At 39.6% G+C, this 19,237-nt stretch overlaps 1 protein-coding gene across 4 annotated transcripts in view; it reads left to right on the top strand.

Moving 5' to 3' along the window:
• Positions 1–537: 537 nt before the first annotated feature.
• The window catches only part of SEC63 (SEC63 homolog, protein translocation regulator), a 54,541-nt gene continuing 35,841 nt past the window's right edge, over positions 538–19,237 (top strand). Inside the window, exons 1-5 of one of the 4 annotated variants that reach the window (XM_064412852.1) lie at positions 1,126–1,152; positions 2,729–2,795; positions 13,961–14,060; positions 14,840–14,954; positions 18,518–18,630. In XM_064412852.1, the coding sequence (XP_064268922.1) occupies positions 1,141–1,152; positions 2,729–2,795; positions 13,961–14,060; positions 14,840–14,954; positions 18,518–18,630 (407 nt within the window). In that variant the 5' untranslated portion in view covers positions 1,126–1,140. Of the gene's footprint in view, positions 736–1,125; positions 1,163–2,156; positions 2,196–2,728; positions 2,796–13,960; positions 14,061–14,839; positions 14,955–18,517; positions 18,631–19,237 lie in introns of those variants that run through there. The other 3 variants (XM_064412851.1, XM_064412850.1, XM_064412853.1) reach the window with 3 other exon arrangements.

Here is a 19,237-nt window from a genome sequence, read left to right as displayed (position 1 = left end):
AGACTCAGAGTGGATCTCATCCATGCATATAATTACGCAAGGGTATTTGTCAAGAGGAGGGTGCCAAACTCTTTTCGATAGTGCAGAGTGACATGGTGAGAATGGCGACAAACTAGAACACAAGAAATTCCACCTCAGCATGAGGAAAAACTTTACACGGGAAGGTCGCAGAGCGCTGGAACAGGCTGCCGGGGCAGGTCGCGAATTCTCTCTCTGGGGCCATTCCAAACCCGCCTGGGCGGGTTCCCGTGTCACCCACTCATTGGCAGGGAGGGTTGGACGAGATCCAGAAATTTCCTTCAGCCTTAACGAGCCTGCGATTCTGCGGCACGTTCTCTGAGACAACCCCGCTTTAGCAGGGACATTACACCCGACAGCCACGTCCGCGCCGTGCTCGAGCGGCTGCCGGCTCCCGGGATTTGGGCTCCCTGCGGAGCGGAGCGGGGCTGGGCGGGGCGGCGGCGCTGACGCCGCTCGGGCTATGGTGGCTGAGCCGTGACACGTCTCCGTGCGCGGCCTGCGAGGGGCGGGCGGCCTGCGATCTCGCGGGATCCCGGCGCGGCGGTACCGGGGGCCGCCGGCGGCGGCGGGGACGGGCGGCCGGCGCGGCCATGGCGGGGCAGCAGTTCCAGTACGACGACAGCGGCAACACGTTCTTCTACTTCCTCACCAGCTTCGTGGGGCTCATCGTCATCCCCGCCACCTACTATCTGTGGCCGCGGGACCAGCACGCCGGTGAGCGGCCCAACCGCGGGCACCGCCGGCTTCTTCTGCGCCGCGACACGGCCGGGCCGGGCCGGGCCCGCCGCGGAGCCGCCGCGCTCGGGGCGCCGGGCCGGGCCTGCCCGCGGCCCCGGGGCCCGCCTGCAGGGCGGCGGCCCCGCGCTGCGCTGCCGGCGGCCATTTAGCGGTGCCGGGCCGGCCGGAGGGTCCCGCGGCCGCCGCCCCCCGAGCGGCCGGCTCCGCGCCGCGGCTGCTGCAGAGTCATCGCTGCGCCGGGCTCCGCCGCTTTGTCTGGGCTGGGGGTTTTCCCTTGTCTTCGCGGAGCCCTTCAGGGTGGATGACCTAAATTTTGATGGTGGGGAAAGAGCAAGCTATTGAGTTGGGGACAAAGAGGAAAAGTTGCCGGGTTCAGCTTTTATGTGCCATAAGGTCACAGCGGGTGCGAAAATGGGGGTTTGTTTTTTTCCCATTGCGAATCACGGTTAAATGTCCCCAGGGCTGGATTTCTCTTTCACCCTTCGGGGTGATGCTTTGTGTCCCTGAACGGTGTTATAAAGTTTCTTTGACTAGTTCCAAATCTCATTTCCGAAGTAATTTTCCACTTTGTCTTTCTTGCATTCCTCTATTCTTGGAAGGAGAAGGCGTTTTGGTATACAGGCTGCAGAGGAACACACTTTAACAGCAGTTCTGAGATTAAAAAGGCTGTAGAAATTGTGTTTAAAGGCTGGGTGGTAAGTGCTTATTAAAAACAGGGGTGCTTGATAGTGGTTCCCAGTGCAGAAACCTACTGAACTCTTAAGAGCACTTGTGCTTTGCAATCTGAGAAGAATCCCTTTTGTTCCTTGCATCTTTTTGCGTTCAGTATCTGGTGGTTACTCAGTGGCTTTGGTGCCATTTTAAATGGCTTGCCAGGTTCTGCTTAACTTAGTTTTGTACGTAGAAGAAATACCTAGGAATGAAATCTTAATCCTGTACCTTCTGGTAAGGAGTAGGATAGAACAAATGTTGTTTTGGTGCTAAATGACAGCTGTTCACAGTCTTGGTTGCTGCCAGATGTGCCCGTGGCCTCTGGCAGGGCCCTGGCTGGAGAGCCTCTTTGGAAGGCTGATCTCTGCCCTCCAGGTACTTACTACCTGTTGTACAGCTGAGGAGTTAGTTCTCTCTGCTGAAAGGAAAGGTTTCTCTGCCTCCTCTTTCTGCTTCCTGACTGTTGCAAGAGGGAGGCGTTAGTGTTGTTGAAGGTGTTTTGTAATCTTTGGGTTGTTCTTGAGGAGCGGGGAAACAGAGAGAAAATATTACTTCTGTAACCTTTTTCCAAACATCAAGATTTTTATTTTTGTTCTGGTGAAGGGTGGGAGGCAGTGGGAGAGAAAATCACTTTTTCTCTTGAATAATGCTTTACTTCCTCCGTAGTTCTTAAAAGCTGCTTCTTGGGAGAGCACTGTGACATGCCTGAGATGCTGTGCAGAATGGTATGGCCAGCAGGGACACTCTGATGTTTGCATCAGTTTCAGGGGGCTGACAGAAGCAGGAAAAGCTGTAGAAATGCTGTCAAACTTGAAGCACTTTACCACCTTACAAAGTTGATTGTCATCTATCCTTATAGAATGGCAGAAAATGAAAACCTGACTTTGGAATATGGCTGTATGGATTTCACCCAGTTTCCACACAGGCCTGCTATTAAATTTATTACTGATTTCTTTCTGTCTAGCCAGCATTGTCCAATATATAGAGGGCCTGCTGCATATTATTCTGCATTCAGTGCTAGATTTTTACAAAGCTGTGTCAAACCGTACTTTCCAAAGCGAAAGGTAGATTTTGTTATGCTGTTGGTGCAAAGAAATGAGTCAACTAAGTGAAAATCACCAGTGGAAATGAAGGGAGATGGAAGAATGATTTCTGCCTCATAATTGTCTTAATGGATTTTAAAATGTGAATGTAGTCCAGTTTTTAGCATATGCATTAATGCATGCCTGCAGTCTCTTGACTGAGTTCTGTTCTGCAGGCTCTGTTGAAACAAAGAGTTGAGGTGCCATGCAGATCATCATTTGGGACTAATGTTGATCTACTAAGTAAGTTCTTATGAAGTAAATCTGCTGAGTAGTAGAACATTGTGATGTTTAAGTTGTTTAAGGGTATGGCTCTTAGGCAAGTAATTTCCAGCAAAATCCTCTCAGTATTTTTCTCACAGCTTTTTGTATGTATCCAACCATGCCTGTTCCAGCATTTGAACAAGATTTCAGGAATAAATTAAAACCTTGTGATGATGGAAAATACTAATTGTTTAGCCACTGCTTCTTGTCTTCAGTGTAATTCACTAGTTTAAAAAACCAGCAAAACCACTTATTTCAGAAGCAAAGAGAAGGCCTGTGTCTTCAGAAGAGGAATCTTCCAGCACTAGTAACTCTCGCTTCCTTCGATGAGCAGAAATATCTGGATGTTGGTATGAGATGTTGTTTTGATGCTAGTTTAGTGTGGAGTTTTGGCACAGTATTGGGCCAAAGAGAACAAGCTCTGCCAAGACTTCTGCCCTCTGTGTGTAGAACCAAGTAACATTTTTGTTCTGGAGCTGTGTTTTGCTCCACCTGTGCTAGAGACCCCAGCCTTTGTCAGCCCTGGTGCACTTGGTGAGGTGCAGTTGTACTGGCGAGCTCCAGCTGCAGGAGTGAACAAGACCAGATCAGGGGCAGCTTTTGAAGCAAGTCAGTGCTTGTCCTCCTCCCTTCAGGACCCCTTTGCCATGCAAACCAGGGCATCCAAAGGACACGGAGCAGATTCCTTTTTGGTAAAAGCTGTGTTGGAAGAGGAGCTTCAGCTACACTGTGTTGTAAGAGCAGACTAGAGCTAGTGTTTCGCAAGGGTGAAGTGCTCACTGCAGGGAGGTCACACCACTGGTGCTTGCTGCTTCCATCTACAGATTGCTGCCATGGATTGCTGGTTTGTGGTACACTACAGAGTGCCAGTGGAGGGAAAAGTACAGCAAAAATCTGGGAATTGCTGATGGCCTGTAATATTTTAGGATGTGTTCTGTGCTGTAGTTTTGTAGTAAATGCTCATAGAATAAATAAATCCCCCCAAAACTCAGTGTTTGTTTTTGCGATAGTGAAACCTGGAAAGTAAGGCTGGATCTGTATTGCTTTACTACTTCAAGGAAAATCAAAATGTGTTACCGAATGTCAGATTTGTAGTAGAATAGGTTTTTTGGCAAGCCATTAACATTTTGCTTTTAGTTCTTCTTATAATAAACTTTTGGAAAGCCTTTTCAATACTATTGTCTGGAAGAACAGCATGATGTAACTTATGTTTCTAAAGTACTGAGAAAAATTGGAGCTGCTTTTTTTCCTGAGTGTCTAAACCTGCTTTTTCCAGGCATTCTGATAGAGTCCATATGAAGTGTTGCTGCAGCCTGTGGTAGGGGTTGATGCTAATATCTGGGAGGGTTTTGCTCTGGTGTGCTAGACACTACCCTGTGAAGTGTCCCATTATTTCATTACCTCAGCTTTGATAAACCAAACAAGCAGGTAATTGACTTTGTAAATCAGATTTGTCCAAATGATTTTACCTCCTTGGTGTTCACTCCAGAGCTAATAAGGCCTTTATAGCAGGTTAATTGTTCAGCTTTGTGCCTTGGACTGAAGTTTCATAATTGCATCGAGGTAGCAGTGCTCTGAGTTAAGCCTTGTATTTCTCCCCATCCTTTGTGCCAAATAGAGCACCAGTGTATAGGAGTGGAAGAAAGTAATTTTAGCTAGAATTGATTGTCATCCCTTTTTTCTTCTCTTTCTTCTGTCTTTTAATGTGTATTCATTTCTGTGTAAGACTGTAGCTGGGATGGTACAGGATGTGACTGAGGGAAAGAAGACTGATTCTTTCAGTGTTGGTGATGGTGATTATGGCTTCAGTCTATATTGTTTATCCTTGACTTGTTTCTTTAAAACATATATGTGTGTATATATGTTTTATTACTGAAAAAAAGCATACTTTTTCTGGGTTACCTTTGTTTTGGGAAAATACTGGTATTAATTTAGCCTGATTACTGTGAGTAAAACCATTGCAAGGACTGTTCTTGGAACAAAAAATGTGGTTGCTAAAAAGTTATTTGGTGCAGATTCATTCTTAACTAAAAAGGTATTTTCTGCAATGGGAATTTTCAAGTTGTTTTTCTAAAAGTTAATTGTGAGAGTTGAAGAAAAATTATTTTTTTCCCCTCAGCAGTTAGGGGTGGAGGAGTGTCCATCAAAGTACCTTCCTGCTGTTGGACTTGCTTTGAAGTTTCAGTGTAAGCTTGTGTAGATTAAATGTAGAAAGAAAATGGAGAGCAAGGGGTGAATTAATTCAGTTGGATAATATGGAACTTGTTGCACAATGCTGATATGTTTGCAGAACTTTGTGTACTTTTTGACTTATACCTGTGCTGCTGGATTGAGACACATAATTATAAAGCTGTGCTGGAACAGGTGGTCAGAGATTGTGATGTGCTTTGTAGTTAAGTACATGTATCTGGAAGCTTGCTATTTCATCTTTTTTAGTTTCTTTTGGTCTACATTAAATAAATTGTCCTGGTTTAGGGCATTGGGTATTCATAATTTGTTACAAAGCTGATGGAAAGAATAGAAGTATCTATCCTGAGTTTTTTTTTATAGTAACTTGAACAAAACAAGATGTTGAAAACATTTCACAAACCCCTAAGAATAACAGCTGTGAATGCAAGGATCACGATAAAATAAGATTCCATTCTCTTCTCTGAGAGCAAAGAGACTGTAGGAGCTATTCTGTTTGGAATGTAGATCTTCCTTCTTGAAGTTTAAGAACATAAAAACCTACTGTAGGGAAGGGAAGAAAACCAGGTGCATTTTTGTACCTAGAAAAAAAAGTATTGATATGAAATAGATAAAAGCTATTTAGTTAACTTTCATTGTAATAGAAATCCATACAAAGTCTATGGTGTTTCATATTTTTAAAAATGTATTTATTTGGCTTTTACTTGTTTTTGTTGCTGCTCCCCAGCAGGGCTGTATGTTGTCCTGTTGCTCACTACTAACATTTTTCCTTTCCACCCTCCCCTCTCAAGTATTTCTGTGTGAGCTATAGCTAAAGTTTTCTTGAACACTGGGCTAATGCAAAGAATAACTTTAAAAAATCTGGTTAAAAAAGGCAATTTCCTGCTAATCTTTGAGGTTGCCTGTAGGAAGTAGCACAGGCAGTTAGAGAACTCTAGTGCTATTCCAGCCTTTTTTGTATCGCGGGTGGGCAAATATACAGAAATATTTAAAAACCACAGCTTACTTGGTGAGTGTTAAAAGGGAGAATATAATACCATGTTGATACTTAATATTATTTTGTTTACTTTTTACTGTACTGCTGTTTTTAAGCAGTAGGGCTTCTTGTATACTTGGAACTCACATTCAAAACCTTGATCAGAAGTCCTGAGAAAGTTGTTCTGTAAAGGTTTGCTTAGTTTTTTTCCTTAGGTATTAGGAACCATTCTTCTCAGTATATCTGCCCACTATGCTGGATATTTCTGTGCAGTAGTGTCAATAATGAAGGTTTCTCTAGTTTTTTGGTGTGTTTTTCATCTGTGTGAGTTGAGGCTGACCTCAGAGATTCTCATATTAATCCCCTGCTTTAAGATGCAGGTAGGGAAACTGAGGCTGTGAAGTTTATTTGGCTGAAGACAAACAGTGAATGTTCGGCTTGGATGTGACTCAAGGCAGTGCAGAGAATGCAGGCAGCACTTCTTTGGTTTTATCTGTAATGGAGTAATGAGCACTTGTACCTCACAGCAACTGAGGGAGAGGAAGCAGCATTGCTGCTGCTCCCACTCTGGGTAAAATTCTTCTGTGAGGCTCCTAATCCTCTGGTGTGAGATAAGATTGGTTGGAGTGGGTTAACTGTGATGCCTGTCCTTGCCCACAGTCACTGAAATCTCATTAACCTTGCTCCAAAGTATTTCACAGCATTTTGGCATTTGTAATGCAGGATAAAGTACAGGATGCTGCTAAAGGACAGGATAAAAGGACAGGATAAACCACAGGATGCCATGCTCATTGCTAATGTGGTGGATAAGCATGGGTGTGAAAACTTGATATCTGTGAATATAAGCATTTTGTGCCCATATGTGTGTGCTTATCCTTTCCTGTTAATATAACCTTTTATCGTTGTGTCAGGAAGTGGGAGGAGGGTCAGTGAAACTCAGTTATGCATCTAAGGACTGTTATTACCTACAAATTGAGCTTTTTGAGAGATTGAGTATACCATGGTTGGCATAAGTCACTTCAAGTTCACTTCAAACAGGTGACTGAAGGCAGAATATAATGTAGTGGTGATACTTAACTTTGTTTTGTTATTTTTTTTTCCACTGTTTTGCTGTTTTGAACCGGTAGGATTTTTTTGAGAAACATTTGAAGAAGGGGCAAACACCATGAGATTGCCACTAGTCAAGTCTGGCAATTATTGCTAAAAATATATTTCAAAACAAAGCATTTGCATAGAGTTATCGAAACTACTGTGTTACTTGGAAAAAAAAAAAGCCTGTCTTTTCATGGAATTAAAAAAAAAATATTGTAATCTTACTATAACCACTATAGCTCCCTAGCAGTAAAATAAAAAAATAAAATTAATAGCCCTGTATTAGAGATTAGTTGAGTAGCTTCAAGACTGTCCAGAATACAAAATGCTGAGAAGCTGTTTTGTGGCAAGTTAAGGATCAAACTGTTATAAGAACTTTATCTTTCATTACGTGTGCATAAAAATAAAGTAGTTTCTGTTTTTAAAAAATTCATCCTGTGTTATGGAAGGTTATGAAAACAGTGTACTGAAGGTTTTATTGCACACCTTGTTCATTTAATAGTTGCTGCAAGGTTGTCTTGACTACTCACAGAGATGACACTAAACTACCAGGATATACAGGCTATGTATTAGAGAATTAGATTCAGTTATGGTTTCATGGGCAGCTAAACTGTTCCTGGAGAAGGAACAGGAAATTTGAGAGAGAAGCAAGGTAAATGGCAGGAAATGGAATCAATAGTGATTCCATATTTTGGGGTGTTTGTTTTTTTTTTTGGTTTGCTGGTTGTGGGGTTTATAGGCCTTTCCCTCAGTTACTAGCCAGGACCTGGCATGTACCTCAGTTTCATGGTGTGCTGGCCAGAAATATCAAGAGCAGGGTACAGGTGCAAGAGCACAAAACAGGCACCTAATTTCTTTCCTGAGCAAAAAGATCAGTGTCTGCACCAGTTTTTAAATAAGTATACAATTAAGAAGATTTAAGAGGTGTTTGCAGATTTTCACCTAGTATTTCTCTTTTACAGGAAATTGCTTACACGCATTTTAAATTCAGAAGATTCCTTTATCATGGTTGGTTGGATGACCTGTTTGAAACTAGGATATGTGTAAGCATTGTGGCTTCTACAAAGGCTTACCTTGCCAGTAAAGTTTCAAATACCCTTTTTTCTTTAGAAACAAAAGCATAGACTACTGGGTCAGATCAGGTGGGTTTTTTATGTACTATTACAGAAGTGAATGCCTTAAGGAAGGAATAAGGACAAGCACAAGTGTTTCCTTTGCATATTCTGTGTTTCCAGTGGTTTTGAGTTCAGTAACTTTTGCTATAGCATCTGTACCATCCTGTGTGAGGGAGGTCTCTGTATCTGCTGCCCACACCGCAAATAATCACCTTTGTTTTGCAGCTGCTTCTGATGTTGCTTAACAATCCTTGTTTGCTCTACTGGAAGTAAACGCTCTTCAGGAAGTAAATGTTCAGTCCTGGCTGTCACTTAGGTTTTTTACAGCCTTCCATTACCTCTCCTTGCACTTTACTCTCTCAGATGGCAGATTGTAGATTATATTTCGGACATAAATCTCCTTATACGTTTGATGGCCCTTGTTCACCTTAATTGAATGTTTTCTGGTTGCTCTTCTTTCAGAGGTGGGGCTAGGACTGTGCATCACATTTGAGGTATGTACAGCCTCAAGGCTGGACATACCTCCAGCTTATGTGGTGGAGTAATAATCCCTTCCTTTTCTTGTAGGAATGTTCTAAAACATGCTCTGATTTTTATTAGTAATAAGCATTCAGCTGAGTTTTACATAGAACAGTTTCTCACAATACCAAGATTGCATTCTGAGAGGTAATGGTCAGCCTTGAGCTCATCCTTGTATACATAGAATTAGGATAGCCCCCACTGGACTTTTTTGTCATACTCTCAATTTCATGTGCCATTCAGAAGTGCACTTGCTTGATCTTTACAATTCTTCAGGATGCCCTTGTCCTTGTTACCCAGAATAAGTTCATATAATCCATAAGCTTTTATTTTACTACTCACTCTTTTAGTCTGATTACTTATTAATGAAATGTGTTGTAGTTTGAACACAGATTCCTGCAGAGCTCCTGGTGATTTCCTTCTGCTGGGAGAATGGGCAATTCACTCTGTCTTCTAGTCACATATTTATTTTTGCAATAGTTAGATGGTTGTTCTGGAAGACTTGTAAAAGGAACTTTTCAAAAGTGTTTTGGAAACCACAGACTGTATTAGCAGGATCTGTTCTGTGTGTTTACTTCTTTGAGACGACTTTACCAAAGACTCTACTGATACTAAATGGATGTATGGTACTTATCCTTGTGTTCACTAATTCTGTCCTTTATTAGAGTTTATTCAGGGTGTGCATCAGAACTGTACTGACTACATTTTTAATGATTGATGATATGTTAAGTGAGTTTTGTTTACATTTATTTTGGATTGAATGTGTTCTGGTTTCCTCCCCACACCAAACGGATAAAATTCAATTAATAGGTAAGAGCATGTAATCTTGGAGCCGGGCATTGTTGTTGGCTTTGTCTGAAACTGATAACCTTGACTCATGTGGGTGTTGTTCCATAGTAAAATATCCAGTTTTCTGATTCCTCTCAGATTCTGTTAAGGTTTTGCAATGCAGCTATAGCTCCAGCCCTACTATAAATTTGCTAATTTAGGTGATAGAGCTTAAATATTATTATAGTTGGTTCCGCTGACTGTTTTGTCAGTGCAAATGAGACAGTACACTAATAGGAAGAACAAGGTTTGGAAATGGCTTGATTAGCAGTAGTGTAATGTGGAACTGTGCCCAGCTGACTGTAAACACAAAGCTTGGGTAAGTAAACTCTGAAGAGAGGTTAACTTTCAGGATATTGAATTGTCTTGTGTTGCTGTTTTTTAAAGCTGTTAGTAACAAACGCTATCTTTTGGTCAGCAAATATGCATGGAATTGTGGGAATGGAAAGTTAGGTTACTTTTTGTTCCTTTTAAGCTTTATCTAGTTGCTGCAAAACATGCTCTGGAAAAAAAGCAGCTTTGCTGTTAAGTATTTCTCAGGTCTCTTTGTAGTTAATGAACTGCTTAGGGTTTTAATACTTAAAATGTTACTCAAAACACATTATTTTTTTGGCTTATTTCTGTGAATTTTTACTAGAGAGAACAATCTTTGACAACAGCTAGGGTGAGATTATTCAGCTATAAATGTTTTAGTTAAGACGCTAACCTGGACATGACCTCTTTATAGATAAATAATGAGGGTAATGAGGACAATTCTTATAATGATAGACATTAAGGTTAGAAAGCATCTATCAGATGGTTTAATTCTTCACTGCTATGGTCCATTCAAAGTCCTGAAACATGCTTTCCATTTTAAATTTTTTTTTAAGTAATCCCAGTGGGAACACTAGTGCTTATTTGAAGGCTTTTGCATTTAAGCAACAGCGTTTTAGAACACTTTAAAATCAATTTAATTTGCTTCATGCCTCTTAATTTGGGGTTTTACAGTAGAAGTCAATCCTATTATAATAAAATTGAAATTGCTCAGTACTTCAGAGGAGTTGCTGACTTTGTGAGTTTGCTGTGAGTTTCAATCCCGCCTCTTGAGCTGCTGGCAAAGATGGGTTCCTTCTTTTACAACATAGTTATAAATGTTTGTCAGTGTCATTTTTGAAAGTAAGTACGTGGGTTTTTTTCCTCATCCTGTGACTTTTAAAATTATTCTCAGACAGCATACTATATCCATGTGGAGTCTTTTTCTGTAATAATTATCAAGGAAAATGTCAATAGAGTTAATCATAGATGACCTAGTGAAACAGTAAGGTAGCCTTTTCCTAGTTCATCTGTTATGCGAGAAATGGTTAAATGTTTAAGAAAGTAAATTTTTACAGAGAACATCAGTTCAAGACCTCAGTAAATAAGTTGTTCATGCAATTATTTGATTTCTGTTATTGTTGAATATATATATATATATATACACACACACATATGTAACTGTGGAAAGTAAATAGGAGCCTACTTACGGGTACAGTTTAGAGGATTGAAACTGTGGAACCCTGAGTAAAATCCAGGAAACCGGGAAGCTCTCAAGTGTTTTGGCTGAGCCTGTTACCTCAGTTCTCACAGAACAGATGTAATGCTTAGAGCCATGGTGTCCCTGTGCTGTAACCTTTACTCAAGACTTGCATGCTGTGTGTATTACTTGTACCTCTTGATGCTTTCCACAGGTACAAATTTTCCATTCAGGAGAAAAGAGAGGATGACACACTACAAATGAGTTACGTGAAAGTCTGGCTTTAAAGTGATCTTGGCATTTCCTAGGGCTGCAGAACTGTGTCGCTCTGTGTTCCTTGCTGAAAGAAGTAATTTTCTTTCACAGCCATTCTCCTTTGGATGAATTGTCTGCAACTGGTGGGCAGAATATTTCATGTGCACCTCCTCCTATTTCTCTGTCTGACAGAGTCCGCAGGAACTGTATTCTGGACTATGTGACTTTGCTTTTCCTAGTAGCCTGAAGGTAGAAAGAACACAGGAGGATAGGACGTATTTCTTTCCTTTCCTGCAGTGTGAGGTAGAATAATAGAAAACTGGTGGCTTCCATGTATTCTGGATATTAGCTTTTTGCTTGTTTTTGGCTGTCATAAAAATTGACTGATCCTTTGAAACTTCTGTATGCTTTAGATATAAATACTGATGCCAGTAGTCTTATTTGTGGTATTTTTTTTCCTAAAACTGACCTTTGTTTGTTGCAGCTGAAAGGAGATTCTGGGGATTAAAACTTCTCAGTATAATTGCAGCTGTACCTCTTTCCATTCTCTCTCTTCTAGAATTGTCTGTGTCCAATAACAATAAACGTGCAATGTTCTCTTTTTTTCTCAGAAGGATAAAAAAGAGTCTCCTCTTAGGTTTCTTTTCTTTTTTCTCTCTCTTTTTTTTTTTTAAGTACTTTTTGGAACCTCCAAAACCTGAAACAAAAATACTAGGTCTAGGTAGGGATCAACTGTCAAGCATTCCTGAGGATTGGGTATATCCTCCTGTTTCTTTGGAAACAAGTATGTAAGATGGGTGAACTTCAAAATCAAACTTAGGCCAGGCATGGCTGAATTGTAAACAGAGGTTGAATGTAATCTCTGAAAATTGGAAATCAAACCTGTAATTAGCTTTCTTCTGTGTCTGTATGTCCTGTGTTCTCGCCCATCGTGTGATTGGTAAATCAGAACAGAGGTTGAGACAGATATGAGAAATTTTTGCCCCATGAGGATGCTCAAACTGTAGAATAGGTTGTTCAGAGGCACAGTGAGCTGTCTTTGAAGCCATTCCAAAGGCTTACAGCCAGACCTTGAGCAGCTGCTTTTTTGACTCTCCTCTTGGCAGCAGGGTTGGATTGGGTGAGCTCCTGAGGTCTTCTCCACCCTTTCCAACCCGTTAGGTTGTTCTGTTTTACCCAAGAACTGTGTGGTCTGTGTTACCCATGCAGAAGAAGCAGATGCCTCAGGGTTAAAGAGCTGGATTTTCAAGAGGTTTTCATAAGTTCTGATCAAGAGAAGTCAACTGTTTACTTAAACACTTTCTACTCGTACCTGTTTGGATGCCCAGAATACAAAAGAAGTGACTGCAGCAGTCAACAAGGGAAGACCAACCTAAACTTCTGTAAGGCCTCTGACAAAGTCATGAACGATAAGGCACTCAGGTTTTGTTTTGTATCAGTACTAGTTATATTTCTGAACTTGAAAAGTATATTACGATGTAGTTTTGGCTGGACATTGACATACATTTTTTAAGTCACTATAATATGAACTTGTGAGAACCCTTGTGAGTAAGATTTGTATTGGGGAAAATCTGTTTGTGAATCTCAGGAACTTTGGATGCATCAAGAAAAATGTGGAGGGAAATAAAGCAAGCATGGGATGCTTCTCCAGATCATTTACAGGAATGAAGTGGCAGTCCACATCCTCTTGTGAGAGGGGTGCTTTAACAGTACCTTGATGCATGGGTTAGTGTTAGTGAGATTAACTCAAAAGCCCCACGGGTGCATTATGCCTTTGCTTTTCAAGGCTCTTTAATACCTATTCCTAAAACTGTAGGAGAGATTGACTATTGTGAAGGATTTTGCCCATCAAACGAAAAGTGGTTTTGACTGGAGGAAAAGCATTTCCTCCCACCCCAGACACACTTATCTCCCTGTAATCCCATATCAAAGGATGTTGTGTGAAGTGCTCTTACCCTGTAATGCGAAGCTATGATCTGGACTGAGAAGAAACGAGAGAACTCTACTTGTCTGCTTTTAAAACTGTGAATCTTTTTCCCTGACAGAATATGGATTCCAGAGCTAAGATCCAGAGAAAGTACAATTCATATTTCACTGCAGAGCTTTACCTTGAGGAATGTATAAGGTGTTCACTGCAGTGTGATCAGGGTCTGCAGGATATTGCGCGGCAGTGTGCCAGTTCTGTGGCATGGTAAATTCACTTGTGTGAAAAGGAAGCTTCTTTTGTCAGACAAAGGCAAAGCAAAAAAGATCTGATTTATCCACAATTTGCTGTTGCTCCTGCTGTACTCTTTATTTGTATACAAACACCAGTTTGCCTGTGGGTTGCATTCTGTTTGTTTTTCCATGTGGTAGCTGACATACTGAAATGGGAAACTTTTGGAGTTGAGTGGCAGAAGCAAAGTTTACAGGTGCATGATATGCAAAGGTTGGGTTCACATGTGATGGTTACTGTGTGGGACAGATTGCTTTTTGGTAGAGAGAGTAATCTGACCAACTTCTTACGTTTATGCATGTACAGCATCACTTAAATGGATAGAAGGCATTCTTTCCTCTGGTGATGCTGGACCTGATGTTAGTCCTCTGACCGACCTGGTACTACCTGCTTGGGGTGAGGTGGGCATGTTTGCTGTTCTGTGTTTTGTCAGCTTGGTTAATCACAATCTCTCTATTTTTCTAGAACAAATCCGACTAAAGAATATAAGGAACGTATATGGCAGGTGTTTGTGGTACCGCTTGCGACTGCTGAAACCACAGCAGAACATCATTCCTACAGTGAAGTACGTACGTTGCGTTTGCACGGCTTTCCATTAAAGCAACTCTTACTTCATTTTATATAGAAATACACTGGTTTGTAATAAAAGCAGGGAATAGTTAGTTTTGCATTACGAAAGAGGCATTTGCAATCTGCAATACTTGAATAATTAATAAGTGATCATTATTGTCTAGTAGGACTTGAAATCAAGATGCGTGCTGTTTGTCCTGTGTAAAATACCTGAGGAATGAGACCAGTGAGCCTCAGCTGTAGAAAAAGTAAACAATGCATTTATTTGTTCAAAAAAATAATTCTCTCTCACTGAAATTAGTAGTGCTAGTGCAATATTTTGATTTAAATATTTAGTATGTGAACAAAAATACTCAAATATAATAATAACTTTGTTTGATGGTGAACCTTTTATCAGTTCCTTGTTACTCCTATCCTCAAAATGTTTTCTGTCTGTTAAGCACCTGTGTCAGCTTTTTGTGTTTTTTTTTTTTTTCTTCTTTTTAACACATTGTCTAGGGTCTAGTTAAAATCATCCTTTAAAAATAGGAAATAGTGGTGTATACTGCTGAGGAGAGACAGTTAAAAAATGGAAACTTTGTGGTAGTGGATTGTCCTTGTTAAAAGATGGAGAAAAAGTGGTATTAAAACTGAAATACTAATACCTGCTTTAGTGTTTCTTGCTGTTTTAATACTGTTTCTTGAAGAGTGCTATAAGATGGCTTTCAATATTATTAGTGTGGTGCTAGAGCTAGTGGATTTGTGTATTTAAAGAATTCTTTTTCTTCCAAACAGGAAAATAGTCCTCCTTGCTGGCTGGGCATTATTTTTGTTCCTTGCATACAAAGTTTCCAAAACAGACAGAGAGTATCAGGAATACAACCCTTATGAAGTGTTACATTTAGATCCCGTAAGTAATAACATCTTTCACTAGTCTGTACTCCTGTAACTGTAGATGCTGTGTGTAGATGTCTGATATTGGACTTGGTTTTTCAAACAAAGTAAGTTGAGTGAATCTGTCTAGTGTTTTTTTTCTTTTTTATCATATGAAAGTTACTGCTGCATGTTATAAAGTCAGTTGTTGCATGTTTTTGCCTGTATCTGTACCAATTTATATCTTTTATGTCTAGCACCTTCAAAATTCTAGTAATATAGTGAGATGGGTGTTTTAAAATCTATTCTGATGTTGTTTTCCTCTTTTGAGTACAGGAAAACAACCAAAACATCTGTTTTCTATGCCCTGTGTAAATCTTCTGAACAGGAACTTTTAGGGATGCTGAAGTAACTGTATAAACAAGAATGTGAATTCATTTGATTTGTAGTTTCTGTACAGAGCAATATTTGTAAATGAGAGGTTTCATTGAAGGATGCAGGTGATGCACATTTTGATGTGTAGTGCAGGCTAGCTTGAATCTTGGTTGTATCTGTGAATACAAACAGCAAATTCTAAACAGTGATCCCAGCCAATAGGTTTATTGAACTGGGATTAAAAAAAAGATATAATGCCTTTCTAGAAAATAGATGCAGTGCTTTGTTTATACTGAAGGACTGATTCAAAATGGATGCAAAAAATTACACATCCCAAGGACAGACATTCTGAACTTCTTTTAAACTCTTCATCTTAACCACAATACCTCAAGCAGATTGTCTGCTCATGTTAATTATTTCCTGATCCAAGGCTCCTGCTTTGAATAACAGTAGAGTTATCTTTTCAGTTCTGATGTCTGAGTATGTTTCACTCTCAAGCCTGAAGAAATACACTGTGGATCCAGCTCAGCACAGGAACATGAATGAGCTTTGAATGTACCTGTTTTGATTAAATGTGATGTATATTGTTAGTATGAGAGAGCTTAATCTCTATGTGAACTTTAGCAAATACATCTCTTGCCTTTAAATGATGTTGACTTGTCAGCAGAGAAAAGCAGCACTTTGTGCTAAGAAGGCCATAAGATAGCAGGTGAGAGGTCTGTAGCCTGTTTCAAGCAGACAGGTAGAACACCTGCCTGTCATGTCTGGAGCCAAGTTACTGCAATTCAACCACTGCTCAACTCACTGATTGCTGACTTGAGTTCTCTCACTGGTGCACAGGGAGGAGCAATACAAGATTTTACTGTTAAATGGTGTCTGTTAGACCTATGCAGTTTAAATATTCATATAACTGGGTTAACTTTGATTAAACAAATCAGGCTAAGGATTAGGTCATCAGAGTATTTTCCTTTGTTATCCTTCTGAAATTTCTACAAATAACAACCCAGAGGGGAAAGAAAGGAATGCACCTAGTGAATTACAGCTTTGTGTTTATTGATGAAAACTTGTACACATGCTCAAGACATGTGAAACTTACCCAGGCAAAGAAACCAGTTCTGGAATGCCTCAAGAACTGAGGGATGGAGCATGTTCTCATAAGGACAAGCTGAACGAAAGCCATAGATTTTAAAGGGGGGATGAAAAGATGGTTGTGAAGATAGATAGTTGAAGTAGGTCTCAAGAAAAGAGTTCAAAATCTGAGTCTGTTTCTTGCTATCAGGCAATTTCTATTAAATCTTTAGAAAGATTTTCAGTTCGGACTATGTGAAAAATGAACAGATTTCTTCTGTTATCATTCAAGTGGAGCCTTAAGAGTTGTAGCTGATGAAGTGATACAGATGCTGAAGTGTAGTTAGATAATGGAACTGTTATTGTTGTTAAAAAAACCCCTAAAACATCAGCAACCCCCTCCCCCCAAACTTTAAAAAAAATAAAATGGTTGCAGATGCAAGCACTTCAAAGTTTTGATGCACAGTAATTCACTTCTTCTTTGCATTCATACTCTAGTCAAGATTATTTTTTTATGTTAGCATATAAATTTATGACAAGAGGCTTTTTTTTCCAGAGAAGAACCACAGCACCAGCAAAGTCCAGATAATGTACTTACACCTGATTTTTATATGCAATACCAGCACTGTGTTTTGAACATAGAATAGCGCTTTTTGAAGCATACCACTTAAATTCACTAACACACAAGGTGCTCAAGTAGTAATTATTTGCTTAATAAGTATCTGTACTGCAGTTTTAAAGGTGGAATCCAAGGCATAAAGATGAATCTCAAAAGTTATTATATACAGGCACATTCTGTGTTCCAAGCAGACTGGCACCAGCTGTCCAAGGCTGCTAACTAAGCATTTCTGTAAGTCAGGCCTAACCTCCATAGCCTAGCTTTTGAAAATGAGAAGTAAGAAATTAATGTAGATGGAAAACTTGTCAACTTTTCTGGGATTGTGTGCACCTTCTGTGTCAGAGAGAAGAAATTAGGTTTTTTTTTTTTTTACAGGCAGCATTCATGTGAGCCATGAAAACATATCTCAAACAGCTTGGGGTTTTTTCTTTCCCTTTGTTCTTTTCCCCCTACTTTCTAGCATCTTCTCCCTCTCTGGCATTTTTTGTCTAGTCTTGAAACACCTGGTTTTAGTTGAAGTCTAATTTATAATGGAGTAAATTTATCCTGTGCATTAAATTAGGCATGCTCTTAAAAAATAGTGTTAGAATATGGCAGACTGTATAAAATGAGATAAAGTAACAGCAAGTGAAGCCTCAGGGTAGTGAGATAAAGTAACAGCAAGTGAAGCTTCAGTGTAGTTTAATTTCTGATTTAAATTTGTTGAAACAGTGAACTGTGAACAAATTCTTGTGTGTTTATTATGCAGTTAAGGTCAGCGTGCTAGGCTTCTCTGGCACAAAATATTGAAAAGTCTTGTGGTAATTGTTGTAAAAAACTAGCAGATAACATATAGAAAAAACTTCAGCTGAACTTACTATAAAGTTTTGTTTGTTGTCTTGAGTAGTGAAGCTCACAGTCCAAGCTGGAAGTTAATGCACATGGGATTGTGTTGGTGGCATTTAAAAACATGTTGGAGTAGAATAAAAATCAATCTTTCTCAGGTATAGGTAATGTATTCCCTTTGTTCAAGAAGTGTGAAATAATTTATGAGTAGGATGACTCCAGTCAAAGGTGTTTAAGTGGCAGGGAAATCTGCTGTTCTTGGTGACTGACAGATTTATTTCTGCATACAAACTGCAAGTGGACCATCATACTTGATCTATGAACTATGTTTAAATAAAAGAATATTGCAATTGAGACTTCCTTGTATTCATGAATATGTTTAAGATTTGACAAACAGATAAGAAATCCTTCCTTTTTTTTGTTCCTATGGATTGACAAGCAAAATAATCCATATAAAACCCAGTGTTCAGTCATCTGAGTGTGTTTTAGTTAGACTCTGAACTTCTGTCTTCATTTAAAAACATAATGGTTGTAAGAATGTTATCAGAAAAATAATAATGTTTTAATGAAATATAGTTTCATGGTCCTATATTAGAACAGAATTCTTCAGTTAATGGTTCAGAAAAATACTACACAATGTATATTAGGATTATATATAAAAATGAATTTTATTTAAGGTATTTATTAATAAATGCAAACCTTTCCTTTTGAAGGGAGCAAGTATATCGGAAATAAAGAAACAGTACCGTGCACTATCCCTGAAATACCATCCAGATAAAGGAGGAGATGAAGTTATGTTCATGAGGATTGCTAAGGCCTATGCAGCGTAAGTTTCTTTTTTGCCTATGAAAAAAGGGGAATTGTAATATTATGGGGAGGACAGCCTTTACAGTAAGAGCAAGGATGGTGTAAGCAGGCAGGAAGAATTGTGTTCAGATATGTAACAAAAGTCAAAACATGTCTTCCTGCAGTGAGTATTTGCTTTGCATGAGTTAGGAAGGATAATTTGTTTTGCACCTGTCAGAATACTGTAAGGTGTTTGTTCTTTGTGTTAACTTTCATGTCAGCTAGGAAAAGTGTTTCCAGTATAACACATATTAAATCTTAAAGATGGCAAAGAGCAAAATGGATATTGTGGTTTTTAACCAACCGACTCTGTTACAGCAGTTTTGAAGCAATGCTTAAAAAATGTATGTACTGTTCATTTCACCTGGTTGTAAAGCCAAGGAGTGAAAGACAGTATTTAACTGTTCCATCCAGTGAAATGGATATTTTCATTCTGGATCTCTTTTCTCTCAGCTTGCCCCTATCCCTTTCCAGTTATGCTTGCCATACAGTCCTGATTTTTTTACTTGGTGACTGCTTCATAATTCCTGTATGGTTCTTAAAAGCTGAGTCCTTGAATCTGCTTTTCCTCTAGAGTGTTTTTTGGT

This window comes from Passer domesticus, chromosome 3 (genome assembly GCF_036417665.1).
Source record: "Passer domesticus isolate bPasDom1 chromosome 3, bPasDom1.hap1, whole genome shotgun sequence".
Classification (NCBI taxonomy): Eukaryota; Metazoa; Chordata; class Aves; order Passeriformes; family Passeridae; genus Passer; species Passer domesticus.
This window is presented reverse-complemented; position numbering and strand designations above follow the sequence as displayed.